Source organism: Pecten maximus, chromosome 4 (genome assembly GCF_902652985.1).
Source record: "Pecten maximus chromosome 4, xPecMax1.1, whole genome shotgun sequence".
Classification (NCBI taxonomy): domain Eukaryota; kingdom Metazoa; phylum Mollusca; class Bivalvia; order Pectinida; family Pectinidae; genus Pecten; species Pecten maximus.
In genome coordinates, this window is record NC_047018.1 from 32,484,714 (window position 1) to 32,505,273 (window position 20,560).

At 36.1% G+C, this 20,560-nt stretch overlaps 2 protein-coding genes and 1 pseudogene across 2 annotated transcripts; all 3 read right to left on the reverse strand.

Annotated features, from left to right (window-relative positions):
* Positions 1-1,069: 1,069 nt before the first annotated feature.
* On the reverse strand, positions 1,070-3,590 carry LOC117325861 (annotated as a pseudogene).
* Positions 3,591-9,498: 5,908 nt separating this feature from the next.
* Positions 9,499-10,392, reverse strand: LOC117326506 (beta-1,3-galactosyltransferase 1-like). The gene has a single exon (XM_033883260.1). The coding sequence runs from the start codon at positions 10,390-10,392 to the stop codon at positions 9,499-9,501; it is 894 nt and encodes a 297-aa protein (XP_033739151.1).
* A 5,504-nt stretch (positions 10,393-15,896) lies between these two features.
* Positions 15,897-16,790, reverse strand: LOC117326507 (beta-1,3-galactosyltransferase 1-like). The gene has a single exon (XM_033883261.1). The coding sequence runs from the start codon at positions 16,788-16,790 to the stop codon at positions 15,897-15,899; it is 894 nt and encodes a 297-aa protein (XP_033739152.1).
* Positions 16,791-20,560: the final 3,770 nt, after the last annotated feature.

Here is a 20,560-nt window from a genome sequence, read left to right on the forward strand (position 1 = left end):
GGAATATTAAAAGGAGACTTGACACGAATATACCACAGCCTTCCAAAACACATACGAACTCACCACACTCATGCAAGTTACACGCACAGGAGGCCGTCCTTAAATGGCCTAAGCTGTTGATTCATATCTTCAAGAAGGCATGTCGCATGTTGCAGTGAAAACACCTTTTACGCCTGTAACGTGGTCGATGCCCATTGTAGAAATTGAAGAGCAACATAAAATATTCAAACCTTACCCTGGTGGCCTATTTTCTCCTGAAAACAGTGATACTTGTAATCAACAACAGTTGGTATCTGAAGTATACTACTTCTCTTGAGACCTTTTTTAGAACGCAATGTCTATGAAATGCTTAGACTATCAAAATACTGAATCAGTTATATTTGATTATTTACGTGCAGTAGATGACTATTATAAACTATTGTGTGCTTTTAATCCAGCTCGTTTGATATCTTTGATATTTTGTTTAGATTTTTACCTTTTTCACATCTTAGTTTGAGTCCTATGAACTTCCTCCATGACCCTTGAAGACTTGAACAGAACGGCCATAGTGTTTTGAGAGGCTGAGATAATCAAGTGTTTGTTTTCTTGTGATAGCTTGGAACTGATGTCGACTTTGTAGTGCTTTCAGCCGAAGAAATAATATGCCTACTCTATCTCAAGGCAAATAGTAATGGTAGGGTCCCCTGTAGGGTTGCGGTGAACTTCTCGAATGTTTCAGGGGACTGTGGTAAGCCCCATAATAAAGCCCACTGTATTCCACAGCATGTTGATGGTAGAAGTCGACTTAGAGTGGCCCCCTGAATAATTGAAAAAAATTGCTCCATGTCCTCTTTTTAGGGGATACTTAAAAAGACAAAAATAGATTTTTGCTCCCATTGTCAAATTTGGGATCTGAAATAATTTCTTTCTTTCCTCACTGCTCTGTATTTATGTGTTTTATTTTTGTCAATAGGTGTCTCCTTGACACCCGTCCTTATATGACCCACGTACGGACAAATACAATGGCATCAATTACTCACATTAAACGGTTGTCCGTGTTACTTTTCCTTTATAACAAGTTGGGACAATATATGACATCAAATATTTATTATCATAAAAATGTTTGTTTTAATGAATTCAGTATGATGTATATACATTTTGTACATAATGTTAACGTTGTTTGATTAGCACAAGTGATATCACGTGAATAAACACGTACACTCGTGTTGACATCGGGATGAATGCAAGTATGACATGCATACACATTTTGTATCAAGCGTGTCCTTACCACTCCGCATACATATCCAAAAAGCAACAGTCAAAACAACATACAAATCACTTAAAAGAAACTGGAAACGTTATATGTATTATTTTTCTAAAACGAAATAAAAATACAATCGTATAAGTAAGTCGTTAAACAAATAAACATACATTGGTATAATGGTTAAAGTCATATAAATGTTTGATTTGCCGAATCAAGAACAAGTTAAAAACAGATACGTGGTGTAAGCACATCCAAGCTTGGCTAGCTTGATTTTCTTATTAAGAAATAGTGCCAGTAAAGATTTTCTAGTTCTCAAAGATTGAAAATAGTAATGACATTTTCTATAACCAAGATTTAACGACATTCTATTAATATGGATATATGTGCAGTTTGGATTCAATATTGGTCATAAAACAGGTTGAATTAGTTTACCTTAACATGATATATGTATTGTGGAAAGTTAGTCAGCCATTACATGTGGTAAAATAGAGCTAATCGTTTGGTGGAAGTTGTCCTCATGTGTTTGCACACTGCCCTTACATACATCCGTTTTATTTTACGAAAAGAGGATCCCCTCTTCTGTCATGACTTTGATTAACCTTTTACTGTAGGGCATTTTATGATTGAGTGCTTTAAATTTCAAGAAGACTTTGTCTAACGATACGTATGAGAATTGTTCCTAGAGAATCATATTCCTACATCGCTTAAATTTCATTATTTACATGCAAGATAACTCTACCATCTAATGTATTTCCTTTGTAACCAGATATCAATGAATTTTAGATTACTATCTTTCATCATTTTAGTTTTTTTTTTCTTTCTGTGATCGTCCTTCCTATCTTTTGTTGTTGCCCTTAATGACTCAAATTGGCCGTAAAACAATACAATACAATGCCATTGAATTTGTAAGAAATGTTTTCAATATTTGTAAAAAAAAAATTAAAAAAATGGAAACTGAAGGTGGTAATGCCAAGGCCTATTTGTCGCCCTTCGTATTAGTCAGTATGTACAGGAATCCAACATATTACCAATTGTCAGAAAGAGGAATTTTTATGTAATGATATTCTAAGACTCTGAAGAAAACAGAGGGAGTCAAAACTGATCATTGATTTTGGTATAAACAATACAGAAACGAAACATGGGTTTTTTGTAACTCTTCGATCCTCAGGGTATCATTATATTTTTACTTTGTTCTCTGGATTTGTGCATTTTCCATGCCAGTTTCATTTGCTTTGGCGTGAATCCATGTGAGGTCAGAGCAAATTTGTTTCTTGACGTAGTCCGATACTCATATACGTTAGAACTGTGAACAGGTGAAACGCCAAGTTTGTATGCGATGATACCCAAGTAGACATCGTCTAGACGGAACAATTTGGTATACGGCAATGCTGTCCGTACGTCCGACACAAAATCCATAGTCATTATGACTGTTCCGGCTGCTACGAATGGTGGATAGGTGTCCCATGGGTACTCCGACACGGGAACAAACCACTTACTTTTTGTGTTACGATGGGGTTGATAACCGTCGAATGTACGTCCCATATACAACTTGATACGCTATCAGCTGGTAGGCGGTTAAGGAACAAAACCAATGTTTTCAGTGAAACGTAAATATCATCATCAACTAAAACAATAAAGCGTGCTTTTGGGCAGAATTCTGGTACCCAGTTCAATGAGGTAGATGTTTTCAATGTATTGTTGAAATAGGTATCGTGAAAATCCATTAAAATAATGTCGTTAAATTGTTTAATTTCATCCCAAATGGGATTAAGAGATTCATTTACAGGCGTACCTAGCACGAATACTGTTCTGATGTTAATATTATTAAAATAATGTGCATTACCCCATGTCTGCCGAATTGCATTCCTTTGTTGCCAATGACTACTCTTTGACTTCACTAGGAACACCACAAATACGTCCTCCGTGTGATTTTGAAGCCCTCCACCATTACTCGCACATCTGTTGGTCGGATTATGAAGGTAACGGTATGTGAACTTGTTGATGACACGATTCTTTACATATCCAGTACGCCTGTATTCCTGAACAAGTTTTACCATATTTACGTCCAGTGGGTAGGAAAAGTTGTTAAATGACACCTCTGTTTTGTACACTGATGTCGTAGTTAGAACAGTTGTTACGAGTGATTTCATTCCTACAGTGTTGATATCCTTTGTTCCAGAAAATATAAATTGTTCGGTATAGTTTGATGATGAATTATAACGTTCCTTCAGTGACAATTTAAATCTGAAATTAAATATAACAAGATTTGTGATTAGATAAATAACCACCACTACATATATCACACAGACGATTCGCCTTGTGGACCACATTGTCGGGACGTTTTACCTTGTCTGTAGTTTGTGATTGGGTAGGTAAATATTGAAGACAGGATGGTATCGTATGTTTAATTTCGTGACTCATGCAGATGTTTATACACAAGCTGTTTCAGTGTGTAAAGAAAAATATTTCTTCCTGAAGCGAATCGTTAGATAATCGCATAATAAGCATAGCCAGGTAGGGACAGCCTAGTATTATGTGTATTACAAGGTTCATCCTTGTCTGTAGTGGATATTTAGCATTTTAAGGCATTTGAAAATTTGTGCGATGTTAAGTTGACTTGATAAAAGTCTTTTATTAAGGACAAGCACTATACGATTGGATGAACAAAACAACACTCATATGTCCAATAATTTGGTTCCGAAAATGTCTTGTTTATCTATAGTATTCAAATAGTCTTTTCTGTAATTTGGGGTATTCCAGAGTCGCTTTCGTTTTTTCATTAGTAAATCTACTTTGTATAAACTGACGTCAGGTTAATTCCTGTTCAATGTGCAGAGTTTATTCAAGCATTAACCTACCATTTTTGGAAAACGACTGTCCTCGCGTTTGCTAGGTATGATTACACACTGGTAAAAAAAAAAGCACCGGTTGTTGTTCTAAAGCTGGCCTGTAGTAAAAAATGGCGACAATTGTGAAGGAAAGTGAATGTAAGTCATATCTTTGAGGTGTTTTTCGCATTTCTGAATGTTTTCTGGGATCGCGAATAGTCACACAGAATGTGGGATGAATTTATTTTTAACACTAAACCACTGATTTATTTAAGGATTGTGCCTCATTTTGACTGCGTATACGGTAGTATGCCCTCAATTGGCAAGGAACATTTCCTATGGTTAGCGCTCCATAGGATATGTTCGTTACCAACTGCGGGCATACTACCGTATACGCAGTCAAAATGAGGTACAATCCTTATGTTTACAGCAAGCAACTCGTTAAAATAAATTACGAAGATAATAACATTCAGGGTGTGCTGCGACGTTGGTAACTACGGCAGCAGTGGTTTCAAAGATTTCAGTGAATCTACGTAAAGACACCAGTACTGTTAACAAAACTATAAGAAAAAAATTCAACATTTTAGTTTAATACCTTTTATGTTTTAAATTAATTGATATACATGTATTCACAATCCATAATTTCCGTCTCAGATTCACTATGGTTGTCAAGCACAGGGTGTATTGACACAGATTTATTAGTGACTTGGTCAAGTGCTCTCTAGGAACTTTGCGCTTCAGCCATTTGTTGTTAGCTTGGCTCGTTGAGAAGTTACATATGCGTCCATTTCCGCAATATTCTGTTTAGGTTTTGACAAAATTCTCACTTGACGTTCTTTTTGTGCAGAGATGATCGGGTAAAAATTCGTTGATCAGTCAGAGATGTAAATATGTGTATATATCCACAATCAAATTAAAAATTGAACTATGTTGCTCGAAACAATGGACAAAATGGCAAATTGGACCCATCCACCGCATTGACTCGCTATCGAAACAACTACAAGATTTCAGCTTCTTTGTTAACATTTCTACTTGTTGGAGGTTTTAATTACCCTCGCATTGAAAAGTGGTTAGTAATTTTATTGCAAACGGGTTTATTGTTATACATTTTTAAAGCACAGACTGTTATTAAATACATTACAGGGAATTACAGACAGGTCAAATATATATAGATATATATATTTAAGTAAGAATAGGTATAAGATCTGTTTATGGAATGTTTAGATGTAAAGCATTATATAATCTTTCTATGTGTAACTAGGTGCTAAGAACATTTATCTATTATTTCCATGTAAAATCTTGTGTTGCTAACAACCCCTGACCAGGGGAGGGATCCACTGAAGAGGACCAAAGCCCCTATGACCATATGCATAGACCTGCCTTGAACATGTAAACTTAACTTTGAAAGAGTCCCGGACTTGGCACAAGATGATTGATCTTGATAGTACATGTGTAACTGATCTATATGGGAATTAAATACAAACTCTTGCTTATACTGTGGCCAGGTTGAGCTTTATTATGTGAAGTCAGGACATTGGGGAAGTCAACCGCGCCTCGGGTTGACAGTGACTCCCAACTGCTGAGTGCAGTGTGTCAAAAACACAAATCGGAGAGGTCAGAAGGAACTTTTAAAGATACATTTGTATATTTATGAGAATGGAGAACAGGGGCCTGGAGGACACTGTCAACCCCAGGAATTATTTCCTTCCCCGGTAAGTGTGTCAGTTACATTGACCAAAGCTCAGTGACTCGATGATAACTGTTGTATAAGAAGTCTCATGAGAATATTAAGTATAACACAGATTAATCATGTAATTCCCTTTCCGCTCTGTTTTTTATGTTCGTCAATGAGTACTGTATAAGTGGTTAAGTAATCAAATAGATTTCATACGGTGTTCTTTCAGTTAGGTATTTAAGGTCTATCGAGTTAATTCCCTTCATGAGACTATACGCGGTATTACCTGTATAGGTATGATATTGTTATGTAAATTACACGTGAAGTTGTCGGTTCGTACACGTGGGACATTGCGAGGCTCGCTGTTGTACAGTAAAGACGTTTTTCAATAGCATCGAAGACAGGTTTCCATGCTACATAGTAGATCGTGGATATCCCGGGCGGTGGCATTACCGTTTAACAGCCCTTGTCGAATTTATGTTTCATTTCCCGGTGTTATCAACATTTTAATTCGACCTCCACCTACTTCCAGTACAGCCAATCATCGTCTTCGTAGCACGAGTAGGATGCGGATTACTGGTTGTATCAGTACATTCAATACAATCAACATTCGTTCAGGTAGTGAAGTACTTCTGTCGTCCACAGATAGGGTTTAACGGCAGTAATTGTATCATCAGTAAATGATTTGTAAGATGATGTTGCTATTATGCTGGAAATGAAAATACACGAGCCACTCATCCTATATGAGATGGCACTGTTTTCTTTTGATAAAAAGATGTAAAATACAATTTATATTCAGCCGCACAGTACGGCGGGAGAAAAAAGGGGATATACTATAACTTTGGCTAGAATACAGGTATATTGAAATGGTAGGTATAAAAGGAGCTGGTAACGTAGTAGGCATGTAGTGTACTGTATAGTGTAGATAGGTTTTTGATGAATTTGGGAGGTATCCTTGGTAGTTGGTGTGGTAAAATTGGCAAATGAATGATCACGGGTATTTATTTTATTTTCCATTTGTTTATTAGAGAAAAAGGGCTGCTGTGTCAGAGTGGTTAAGATGTCCCGATACTTTATCACTAGCCCTCTACCTCTGGGTTGCGAGTTCGAAACCTACGTGGGGCAGTTGTTAGGTATTGACCGTAGGCCGGTTGTTTTCCTCCGGCTTCCCTCCACCTCTAAAACCTAGCACGTCCTTAAATGACCCTGGCTGTTAATATGACGTTAAAGAAAAAAAATCAAACAAATAAATACCTAACCAAGAAAGCTTCAGTAAGGAAGCACTATAAATCGGAAAAAATATCGGAATATTAAAAGGAGACTTGACACGAATATACCACAGCCTTCCAAAACACACACGAACTCACCACACTCATGCAAGTTACACGCACAGGAGGCCGTCCTTAAATGGCCTAAGCTGTTGATTCATATCTTCAAGAAGGCATGTCGCATGTTGCAGTGAAAACACCTTTTACACCTGTAACGTGGTCGATGCCCATTGTAGAAATTGAAGAGCAACATAAAATATTCAAACCTTACCCTGGTGGCCTATTTTCTCCTGAAAACAGTGATACTTGTAATCAACAACAGTTGGTATCTGAAGTATACTACTTCTCTTGAGACCTTTTTTAGAACGCAATGTCTATGAAATGCTTAGACTATCAAAATACTGAATCAGTTATATTTGATTATTTACGTGCAGTAGATGACTATTATAAACTATTGTGTGCTTTTAATCCAGCTCGTTTGATATCTTTGATATTTTGTTTAGATTTTTACCTTTTTCACATCTTAGTTTGAGTCCTATGAACTTCCTCCATGACCCTTGAAGACTCAAATTATAGTTGGGCAGTACAAAAGAACGGCCATAGTGTTTTGAGAGGCTGAGATAATCAAGTGTTTGTTTTCTTGTCATAGCTTGGAACTGATGTCGACTTTGTAGTGCTTTCAGCCGAAGAAATAATATGCCTACTCTATCTCAAGGCAAATAGTAATGGTAGGGTCCCCTGTAGGGTTGTGGGTAACTTCTCCAATGTTTCAGGGGACTGTGGTAAGCCCCATAATAAAGCCCACTGTATTCCACAGCATGTTGATGGTAGAAGTCGACTTAGAGTGGCCCCCTGAATAATTGTAATTTTTTTTCTCCGTGTCCTCTTTTTAGGGGATACTTAAAAAGACAAAAATAGATTTTTGCTCCCATTGTCAAATTTGGGATCTGAAATAATTTCTTTCTTTCCTCACTGCTCTGTATTTATGTGTTTTATTTTTGTCAATAGGTGTCTCCTTGACACCCGTCCTTATATGACCCACGTACGGACAAATACAATGGCATCAATTACTCACATTAAACGGTTGTCCGTGTTACTTTTCCTTTATAACAAGTTGGGACAATATATGACATCAAATATTTATTATCATAAAAATGTTTGTTTTAATGAATTCAGTATGATGTATATACATTTTGTACATAATGTTAACGTTGTTTGATTAGCACAAGTGATATCACGTGAATAAACACGTACACTCGTGTTGACATCGGGATGAATGCAAGTATGACATGCATACACATTTTGTATCAAGCGTGTCCTTACCACTCCGCATACATATCCAAAAAGCAACAGTCAAAACAACATACAAATCACTTAAAAGAAACTGGAAACGTTATATGTATTATTTTTCTAAAACGAAATAAAAATACAATCGTATAAGTAAGTCGTTAAACAAATAAACATACATTGGTATAATGGTTAAAGTCATATAAATGTTTGATTTGCCGAATCAAGAACAAGTTAAAAACAGATACGTGGTGTAAGCACATCCAAGCTTGGCTAGCTTGATTTTCTAATTAAGAAATAGTGCCAGTAAAGATTTTCTAGTTCTCAAAGATTGAAAATAGTAATGACATTTTCTATAACCAAGATTTAACGACATTCTATTAATATGGATATATGTGCAGTTTGGATTCAATATTGGTCATAAAACAGGTTGAATTAGTTTACCTTAACATGATATATGTATTGTGGAAAGTTAGTCAGCCATTACATGTGGTAAAATAGAGCTAATCGTTTGGTGGAAGTTGTCCTCATGTGTTTGCACACTGCCCTTACATACATCCGTTTTATTTTACGAAAAGAGGATCCCCTCTTCTGTCATGACTTTGATTAACCTTTTACTGTAGGGCATTTTATGATTGAGTGCTTTAAATTTCAAGAAGACTTTGTCTAACTATACGTATGAAAATTTTCCCTAGAGAATCAAATTCCTACATCGCTTATATTTCATTATTTACATGCAAGATAACTCTACCATCTAATGTATTTCCTTTGTAACCAGATATCAATGAATTTTAGATTACTATCTTTCACCATTTTAGTTTGGGTTTTTTTCTTTCTGTGATCGTCCTTCCTATCTTTTGTTGTTGCCCTTAATGACTCAAATTGGCCATAAAACAATACAATACAATGCCATTGAATTTGTAAGAAATGTTTTCAATAAGAAATGTTTTCAATATTTGTAAAAAAAAAAAAAAAAAAATGGAAACTGAAGGTGGTAATGCCAAGGCCTATTTGTCGGCCTTCCTATTACTCAGTATGTACAGGAATCCAACATATTACCAATTGCCAGAAAGAGGAAATTTTATTTATTGATATTCAAAGACTCTGAAGAAAACAGAGGGAGTCAAAACTGATCATTGATTTTGGTATAAACAATACAGAAACGAAACATATGGGTTTTTTGTAACTCTTCGATCCTCAGGGTATCATTATATTTTTACTTTGTTCTCTGGATTTGTGCATTTTCCATGCCAGTTTCATTTGCTTTGGCGTGAATCCATGTGAGGTCAGAGCAAATTCGTTTCTTGACGTAGTCCGATACTCATATACGTTAGAACTGTGAACAGGTGAAACGCCAAGTTTGTATGCGATGATACCCAAGTAGACATCGTCTAGACGGAACAATTTGGTATACGGCAATGCTGTCCGTACGTCCGACACAAAATCCATAGTCATTATGACTGTTCCGGCTGCTACGAATGGTGGATAGGTGTCCCATGGGTACTCCGACACGGGAACAAACCACTTACTTTTTGTGTTACGATGGGGTTGATAACCGTCGAATGTACGTCCCATATACAACTTGATACGCTTATCAGCTGGTAGGCGGTTCAGGAACAAAACCAATGTTTTCAGTGAAACGTAAATATCATCATCAACTAAAACAATAAAGCGTGCTTTTGGGCAGAATTCTGGTACCCAGTTCAATGAGGTAGATGTTTTCAATGTATTGTTGAAATAGGTATCGTGAAAATCCATTAAAATAATGTCGTTAAATTGTTTAATTTCATCCCAAATGGGATTAAGAGATTCATTTGCAGGCGTACCAAGCACGAATACTGTTCTAATGTTAATATTATTGAAATAATGTTCATTACCCCATGTCTGCCGAATCGCATTCCTTTGTTGCCAATGACTACTCTTTGACTTCACTAGGAACACCACAAATATGTCCTTCGTGTGATTTTGAAGCCCTCCACCATTACTCGCACATCTGTTGGTCGGATTATGAAGGTAACGGTATGTGAACTTGTTGATGACACGATTCTTTACATATCCAGTACGCCTGTATTCCTGTACAAGTTTTACCATATTTACGTCCAGTGGGTAGGAAAAGTTGTTAAATGACATCTCTGTTTTGTACACTGATGTCGTAGTTAGAACAGCTGTTACGAGTGATTTCATTCCTACAGTGTTGATATCCTTTGTTCCAGAAAATATAAATTGTTCGGTACAGTTTGATGTTGAACTATAACGTTCCTTCAGTGACAATTTAAATCTGAAATTAAATATAACAAGATTTGTGATTAGATAAATAACCACCACTACATATATCACACAGACGATTCGCCTTGTGGACCACATTGTCGGGACGTTTTACCTTGTCTGTAGTTTGTGATTGGGTAGGTAAATATTGAAGACAGGATGGTATCGTATGTTTAATTTCGTGACTCATGCAGATGTTTATACACAAGCTGTTTCAGTGTGTAAAGAAAAATATTTCTTCCTGAAGCGAATCGTTAGATAATCGCATAATAAGCATAGCCAGGTAGGGACAGCCAGTATTATGTGTATTACAAGGTTCATCCTTGTCTGTAGTGGATATTTAGCATTTTAAGGCATTTGAAAATTTGTGCGATGTTAAGTTGACTTGATAAAAGTCTTTTATTAAGGACAAGCACTATACGATTGGATGAACAAAACAACACTCATATGTCCAATAATTTGGTTCCGAAAATGTCTTGTTTATCTATAGTATTCAAATAGTCTTTTCTGTAATTTGGGGTATTCCAGAGTCGCTTTCGTTTTTTCATTAGTAAATCTACTTTGTATAAACTGACGTCAGGTTAATTCCTGTTCAATGTGCAGAGTTTATTCAAGCATTAACCTACCATTTTTGGAAAACGACTGTCCTCGCGTTTGCTAGGTATGATTACACACTGGTAAAAAAAAAGCACCGGTTGTTCTAAAGCTGGCCTGTAGTAAAAAATGGCGACAATTGTGAAGGAAAGTGAATGTAAGTCATATCTTTGAGGTGTTTTTCGCATTTCTGAATGTTTTCTGGGATCGCGAATAGTCACACAGAATGTGGGATGAATTTATTTTTAACACTAAACCACTGATTTATTTAAGGATTGTGCCTCATTTTGACTGCGTATACGGTAGTATGCCCTCAATTGGCAAGGAACATTTCCTATGGTTAGCGCTCCATAGGATATGTTCGTTACCAACTGCGGGCATACTACCGTATACGCAGTCAAAATGAGGTACAATCCTTATGTTTACAGCAAGCAACTCGTTAAAATAAATTACGAAGATAATAACATTCAGGGTGTGCTGCGACGTTGGTAACTACGGCAGCAGTGGTTTCAAAGATTTCAGTGAATCTACGTAAAAACACCAGTACTGTTAACAAAACTATAAGAAACAAATTCAACATTTTAGTTTAATACCTTTTATGTTTTTAATTTATTCATAAACATGTATTCACAATCCATAATTTCCGTCTCAGATTCACTATGGTTGTCAAGCACAGGGTGTATTGACACAGATTTATTAGTGACGTGGTCAAGTGCTCTCTAGGAACTGTGCGCTTCAGCCATTTGTTGTTAGCTTGTCTCGTGGAGAAGTTACATATGCGTCCATTTCCGCAATATTCTGTTTAGGTTTTGACAAAATTCTCACTTGACGTTCTTTTTGTGCAGAGATGATCGGGTAAAAATTCGTTGATCAGTCAGAGATGTAAATATATGTATATATCCACAATCAAATTAAAAATTGAACTATGTTGCTGGGAACAACGGACAAAATGGCAATTTGGACCCATCCACCGCATTGACTCGCTATCGAAACAACTACAAGATTTCAGCTTCTTTGTTAACATTTCTACTTGTTGGAGGTTTTAATTACCCTCGCATTGAAAAGTGGTTAGTAATTTTATTGCAAACGGGTTTATTGTTATACATTTTTAAAGCACAGACTGTTATTAAATACATTACAGGGAATTACAGACAGGTCAAACATATATAGATATATATATTTAAGTAAGAATAGGTATAAGATCTGTTTATGGAATGTTTAGATGTAAAGCATTATATAATATTTCAGAAATCATGTAATTACCTTTCCGCTCTGTTTTTTATGTTCGTCAATGAGTACTGTATAAGTGGTTACGTAATCAAATAGATTTCATACGGTATTCTTTCAGTTAGGTATTTAAGGTCTATCGAGTTAATTCCCTTCATGAGACTATACGCGGTATTACCTGTATAGGTATGATATTGTTATGTAAATTACACGTGAAGTTGTCGGTTCGCACACGTGAGCAATTGCGAGGCTCGCTGTTGTACAGTAAAGACGTTTTTCAATAGCATCGAAGACAGGTTTCCATGCTACATAGTAGATCGTGGATATCCCGGGCGGCGGCATTACCGTTTAACAGCCCTTGTCGAATTTATGTTTCATTTCCCGGTGTTATCAACATTTTAATTCGACCTCCACCTACTTCAAGTACAGCCAATCATCGTCTTCGTAGCACGACCAATCCCTTTGTCATTTTATGTCAATAAAATATGTTTAAACTAAACTAATTGGTCATAAAACAGAAATGAAAATACACGAGCCACTCATCCTATATGAGATGGCACTGTTTTCTTGTCTTTGATAAAAAGATGTAAAATACAATTTATATTCAGCCGCACAGTACGGCGGGAGAAAAAAGGGGGATATACCATAACTTTGGCTAGAATACAGGTATATTGAAATGGTAGGTATAAAAGGAGCTGGTAACGTAGTAGGCATGTAGTGTACTGTATAGTGTAGATAGTTTTTTGATGAATTTGGGAGGTATCCTTGGTAGTTGGTGTGGTAAAATTGTCAAATAAATGATCACTGGTATTTATTTTATTTTCCATTTGTTTTTTTAGAGAAAAAGGGCTGCTGTGTCAGAGTGGTTAAGGTGTCCCGATACTTTATCACTAGCCCTCTACCTCTGGGTTGCGAGTTCGAAACCTACGTGGGACAGTTGTTAGGTATTGACCGTAGGCCGGTTGTTTTCCTCCGGCTTCCCTCCACCTCTAAAACCTAGCACGTCCTTAAATGACCCTGGCTGTTAATAGGACGTTAAACAAAAACAATCAAACAAATAAATACCTAACCAAGAAAGCTTCAGTAAGGAAGCACTATAAATCGGAAAAAATATCGGAATATTAAAAGGAGACTTGACACGAATATACCACAGCCTTCCAAAACACATACGAACTCACCACACTCATGCAAGTTACACGCACAGGAGCCCGTCCTTAAATGGCCTAAGCTGTTGATTCATATCTTCAAGAAGGCATGTCGCATGTTGCAGTGAAAACACCTTTTACGCCTGTAACGTGGTCGATGCCCATTGTAGAAATTGAAGAGCAACATAAAATATTCAAACCTTACCCTGGTGGCCTATTTTCTCCTGAAAACAGTGATACTTGTAATCAACAACAGTTGGTATCTGAAGTATACTACTTCTCTTGAGACCTTTTTTAGAACGCAATGTCTATGAAATGCTTAGACTATCAAAATACTGAATCAGTTATATTTGATTATTTACGTGCAGTAGATGACTATTATAAACTATTGTGTGCTTTTAATCCAGCTCGTTTGATATCTTTGATATTTTGTTTAGATTTTTACCTTTTTCACATCTTAGTTTGAGTCCTATGAACTTCCTCCATGACCCTTGAAGACTTGAACAGAACGGCCATAGTGTTTTGAGAGGCTGAGATAATCAAGTGTTTGTTTTCTTGTGATAGCTTGGAACTGATGTCGACTTTGTAGTGCTTTCAGCCGAAGAAATAATATGCCTACTCTATCTCAAGGCAAATAGTAATGGTAGGGTCCCCTGTAGGGTTGCGGTGAACTTCTCGAATGTTTCAGGGGACTGTGGTAAGCCCCATAATAAAGCCCACTGTATTCCACAGCATGTTGATGGTAGAAGTCGACTTAGAGTGGCCCCCTGAATAATTGAAAAAATTTTCTCCGTGTCCTCTTTTTAGGGGATACTTAAAAAGACAAAAATAGATTTTTGCTCCGATTGTCAAATTTGGGATCTGAAATAATTTCTTTCTTTCCTCACTGCTCTGTATTTATGTGTTTTATTTTTGTCAATAGGTGTCTCCTTGACACCCGTCCTTATATGACCCACGTACGGACAAATACAATGGCATCAATGACTCACATTAAACGGTTGTCCGTGTAACTTTTCCTTTATAACAAGTTGGGACAATATATGACATCAAATATTTATTATCATAAAAATGATTTCTTAATTAATTCAGTATGATGTATATGCATTTTGTACATAATGTAAACGTTGTTTGATTAGCACAAGTGATATCACGTGAATACACACGTACACTCGTGTTGACATCGGGACGACTGCAAGTATGACATGCATACACATTTTGTATCAAGCGTGTCCTTACCACTCCGCATACATATCCAAAAAGCAACAGTCAAAACAACATACAAATCACTTAAAAGAAACTGGAAACGTTATATGTATTATTTTTCTAAAACGAAATAAAAATACAATCGTATAAGTAAGTCGTTAAACAAATAAACATACATTTGTATAATGGTTAAAGTCATATAAATGTTTGATTTGCCGAATCAAGAACAAGTTAAAAACAGATACGTGGTGTAAGCACATCCAATCCAAGCTTGGCTAGCTTGATTTTCTTATTAAGAAATAGTGCCAGTAAAGATTTTCTAGTTCTCAAAGATTGAAAATAGTAATGACATTTTCTATAACCAAGATTTAACGACATTCTATTAATATGGATATATGTGCAGTTTGAATTCAATATTGGTCATAAAACAGGTTGAATTAGTTTACTTTAACATGATATCTGTATTGTGGAAAGTTAGTCAGCCATTACATGTGGTAAAATAGAGCTAATCGTTTGGTGGAAGTTGTCCTCATGTGTTTGCACACTGCCCACACATACATCAGTTTTATTTTACGAAAAGAGGATCCCCTCTTCTGTCATGACTTTGATTAACCTCTTACTGTATGACATTTTAGACCTTGTCTAACGATACGTATGAGAATTTTCCCTAGAGAATCATATTCCTACATCGCTTATATTTCATTATTTACATGCAAGATAACTCTACCATCTAATGTATTTCCTTTGTAACCAGATATCAATGAATTTTAGATTACTATCTTTTATCATTTTAGTTTTTTTTTCTTTCTGTGATCGCCCTTCCTATCTTTTGTTGTTGCCCTTAATGACTCAAATTGGCCGTAAAACAATACAATACAATGCCATTGAATTTGTAAGAAATGTTTTCAATATTTGTAAAAAAAAAAAAAAAATAAAAAAAAAATGGAAACTGAAGGTGGTAATGCCAAGGCCTATTTGTCGGCCTTCCTATTACTCAGTATGTACAGGAATCCAACATATTACCAATTGTCAGAAAGAGGACATTTTATGTATTGATATTCTAAGACTCTGAAGAAAACAGAGGGAGTCAAAACTGATAATTGATTTTGGTATAAACGATACAGAAACGAAACATATGGGCTTTTTGTAACTCTTCGATCCTCAGGGTATCATTATATTTTTACTTTGTTCTCTAGATTTGTGCATTTGCCATGCCAGTTTCATTTGCTTTGGCGTGAATCCATGTGAGGTCAGAGCAAATTTGTGTCTTGACGTAGTCCGATACTCATATACGTTAGAACTGTGAACAGGTGATACACCAAGTTTGTATGCGATGATGCCCAAGTAGACATCGTCTAGACGGAACAATTTGGTATACGGCAATGCTGTCCGTACGTCCGACACAAAATCCATAGTCATGATGACTGTTCCGGCTGCTACGAATGGTGGATATGTGTCCCATGGGTACTCAGACATGGGGACAAACCATTTACTTTTAGTGTTACGATGGGGTTGATAACCATCGTATATTCGTCCCATATACAACTTGATACGCCTACCAGCTGGTAGGCGGTTAAGGAACAAAACCAAAGTTTTCAGTGAAACGTAAATATCGTCGTCAACTAAAACAACAAAGCGTGCTTTAGGGCAGAATTCTGGTACCCAGTTCAATGAGGTAGATGTTTTCAATGTATTGTTGAAATAGGTATCGTGAAAATCCATTAAGATAATGTCGTTAAATTGTTTAATTTCATCCCAAATGGGATTAAGAGATTCATTTACAGGCGTACCTAGCACGAATACTGTTCTGATGTAAATATTATTGAAATAATGTTCATTACCCCATGTCTGCCGAATCGCATTCCTTTGTTGCCAATGACTACTCTTTGACTTCACTAGGAACACCACAAATACGTCCTTCGTGTGATTTTGAAGCCCTCCACCATTACTCGCACATCTGTTGGTCGGATTATGAAGGTAACGGTATGTGAACTTGTTGATGACACGATTCTTTACATATCCAGTACGCCTGTATTCCTGTACAAGTTTTACCATATTTACGTCCAGTGGGTAGGAAAAGTTGTTAAATGACATATTAGTGTGGTACACTAAAGTCATAGTTAGAACAGATGTTATGATTGATTTCCTTCCTACAGTGGTGTTGATATCCTCGGTTCCAGAAAATATAAATTGCGCGGCATTGTCTGATGATAAATAATAATGTGACATTTTAAAATTAAAATTGTAAATAACAAGATTTGTGATTAGATACATAGCCATCACTACACATATTGCACAGACGATTCTCCTGATGGACCACATTGTCGGGATGTTCTACCTTGTCTGTAGTTCACAGTTGAATAGGTGGGTAAATAGTGCGTGCAGGATGGTATCGTATTTTCAACTTCGCGCTACTCATGCAGAGAATGTTTATAGGCTGTTTCAGTGAGAAAGGAATATCGAACACAGAATCCCATAATAAACATAGTCATGTAGGGAGAGTGGATATTTAGTTCTTACTTGTGTCAATACTACCCGATATTAAAGGCATGTAATATAACTGTACGTGTTTTGAGTTGTCAGTATAATGTGACCAGGTGCTGTGTCCTGTTGCGTGTATGCGGCAGTACGCTTCAGTGAGGTAGCACATAAAGTCAGCATCAGTAATCACAAGGAGCCTAACTCCAATCTATCGCAGCCTGCCAAAACACACACAATCACCATAAGCATGCCGTTTGAACACCAATATATGTACAGACTTCAGAAGAAAACAAACGTTGTTTGAATAGCAATGATCATGTCACGTGAATTCACACGCGCAGCCGTGTTGACATCGGGATAAATGTCATGCATACAAATTTTGTATCAAGCGTATCCTTGTCAATCCGCATACGTATCCGATATACAACGATCAAAACGACATAACACATAAATGAATACATTAAAATTAAAACGTAACTACTATTTGAATTTATTTTTTCTTTAACAAAATAAAACACAATTGTACAAGTAAGCCGTTCACGAAACATTACAGATGTACATTGGAACATTTGTCAGAGTCCTATAAATGTTTTATTTGAGAATCAATACCACACTAACAACTGATACACGGTGTAAGCACATAAAAGCTCGGTTAGCTTAATTTACTAATTAAAAACCCCCAACAATAATGTTTGTTTTCTTTCTAATTCTTAAGGATGAAAATAGCAATGACATTTTCTATTATTAATAATTAACAACATTCTATAGATATGAATGTATCTGCAGTTTGGATTCAATATTGACCATAAAACGGGTTTTATTATTTTACATCAAGATGATAAATATTTGTATTGCGTCAGCCTGTAAAGGTAGTCGGCCATTACAAAATACGAGAAGATAGCGACATATGGTAACATAGTTGTTGTACGATAGATTGGATATGTTATGTTTGATATCTATTGGCAATCTAAATGTATACTTTAGACGGACGACAAAATGTATCCGACATAACCGCTGTATTGGAATACAATTTCCGCAACACATGTGTAAAATTAATTAAGATAATGAAAAGCAAATAACAGGACAGAAGAAAACAATCGACCCATCCGATGGATGTATTCGATTCAAGCTTGTTCGACGTAATTGTATTTTACTGTGTAAAGCCAGAAGTCGTGACAAGCTTATTATTTGTACAAACACTGTGAAAAAGCTCAAATCAGAGTTTACATAGTTTAACATGAATATAAATAGCCGTATTTATCATGAAAATTATCAATAAATCACTATCGTGATCATTTGAACAAAAACAAGTCTGGCACGACATAGATAAACACTAATACAATGATATCATTGTAAATGTTTCACAAAAAATAATTTAGATCAGCTCTCTGAATTCTGTACATTCTGATTATCGACCAATTATCAAATTATCTTATATATTAATTTACCCATTTTAAATGTTTCTGTAACTATCCCTTAACAAATTTACTAAATCAAAACATTTGTGGAGGGGTTCATCATTGATTACATTGGTTATTTCTCAAGTTTTCCTCGGTACAAGTGTACTGAACACCTAAAAATCATCTTATTGGGTTGTATTGATCTAAAAGCTCAGACAATTTCTACAACAACATAACATGTCTAAACGTATGTTCGAAGCTATTAAAGAGAATAATTAACTGTCGGAAAGCGGTCGGTCTGTATCACAGAAATTAAATAACCATATTCACATTGGTCTTTTTAATATATATTTTATTTTGACATTATGGCACACAGTTGGTCGGACTGAAACATTGAGTAAACTGACCACAGGTCAGGGTCATGGGTCATTTTTTTGTATCTTTAAGCTCATAAAATATGCTGATCACTGTATGAGACCGACACCGGATATAGCTGGTACCGAAGCGGACAGAACACGGTAAGTTGTCCCCTTATTTGAGACATTTTCTGGTATTGTATGGACCTGTAGATTTGCACGACAGTCGAACATAAAGCTGTTCATGTCCTGATAAAAAAATGTAAAAAAAAGTACATGTGTTTTCAATTTATTTGCGAAAAAAACCAACGTGTACCGCTAAATTTTCCCTTCCAAAATAAAACTGCATGTAATTAGCTATACACACCATTTGCCTTCAGTTATGATTGCGTACCCTACCGTGGATATATATGGAGTGCCTACATATCGTAGAACCATATAAATGTTCATGTATAAGCCTCAATTCATAAACATTAGCATTATTAATTCTGCAATAGTGTTCGGTAAATAGAACTACACAGTTTAGTGAATAGTCATTTGTGAATTATTATTTGTATAGCGAATAGCAAGAGGATTTTATTTTCAAACGAGATTCGTTTTCTTAATTCAAATTGCTTCTTTTTTTCTAATATAATGGTATCAATGCATCATTGAACTTTTCCAACTACTTGACAACATCTAGTTGAAAATCACAGCTCTGAACACATTAAATGAAAAACGACAGGACGATAAAAACACAGTCAAGATGTGAAATTTCAGCATAATTCCAGAAGTGTACAGGGAATAGGGTAGAGAGATCAGAATTAAGGAAACCAAAGGAAAGCTCCATCTATCTCGACCATTCAAAGTTCCAAAAAATAGTCCATATAAAAAATATTGAAATCAGATCATTCTCTCTTGTGGTCAGATTGAACGAGAGGAGGAGGCTCCTGGTCTATGCTTTCCCTACAATTCCAATGTTAATTCCGTCGTTCCGGACAGAAAGGTCCTCCAAAGACCTAACGAAATTTGTCGAGGAAAAGAACCCAGGGATCATGCATGGGATGAAACACAACATAATGACTTGAGTCAAGCTAAACATACATACTATATGTAGATGGCAAAAAGATTAACCCCAGTTCTAAAGGAGAAATTCGCTTGTGGAGCTATGAGAACCCACCTGTACTTTAGAAGACAAGCAGACACGTTTATTTGAAATTGAATCTTTTTGTTATCTACACGAACGAGTTTCCAAACTAGTTTCGTATGGTCATTCCGATGTGAGGAACTGTTCTGAATTAGACATGGCTTTCCTTTAAAAACGAAACTAGGATATTTGCGCAGATGCTCAGTGAAAGACTGAAAGATTTGAGACAAATGAAGGTCAAGAAGTTTTCTCACCAAAATGCTAGAAAAATGCCAAACAAATTGGAGAAATACACAATTTTCAATTGTTATATGTAGTGTTAAAACCAGTTTTTATAGGATTGAAACACGTCGATGACCCCCTACACGCCATTGACACTCTTTGTGGTCTAGCGGCAACTGTGGATAATACGGCAGCATACCACTTGCAACTCAAGCCAACCATGTTTGTTTTGCGACGAAG

Coding starts and splice junctions, on each gene's coding strand:
- LOC117326506 (XM_033883260.1), bottom strand. CDS start 10,392: ATGGTAAAACTTGTACAGGAATACAGGCGTACTGGATATGTAAAGAAT.
- LOC117326507 (XM_033883261.1), bottom strand. CDS start 16,790: ATGGTAAAACTTGTACAGGAATACAGGCGTACTGGATATGTAAAGAAT.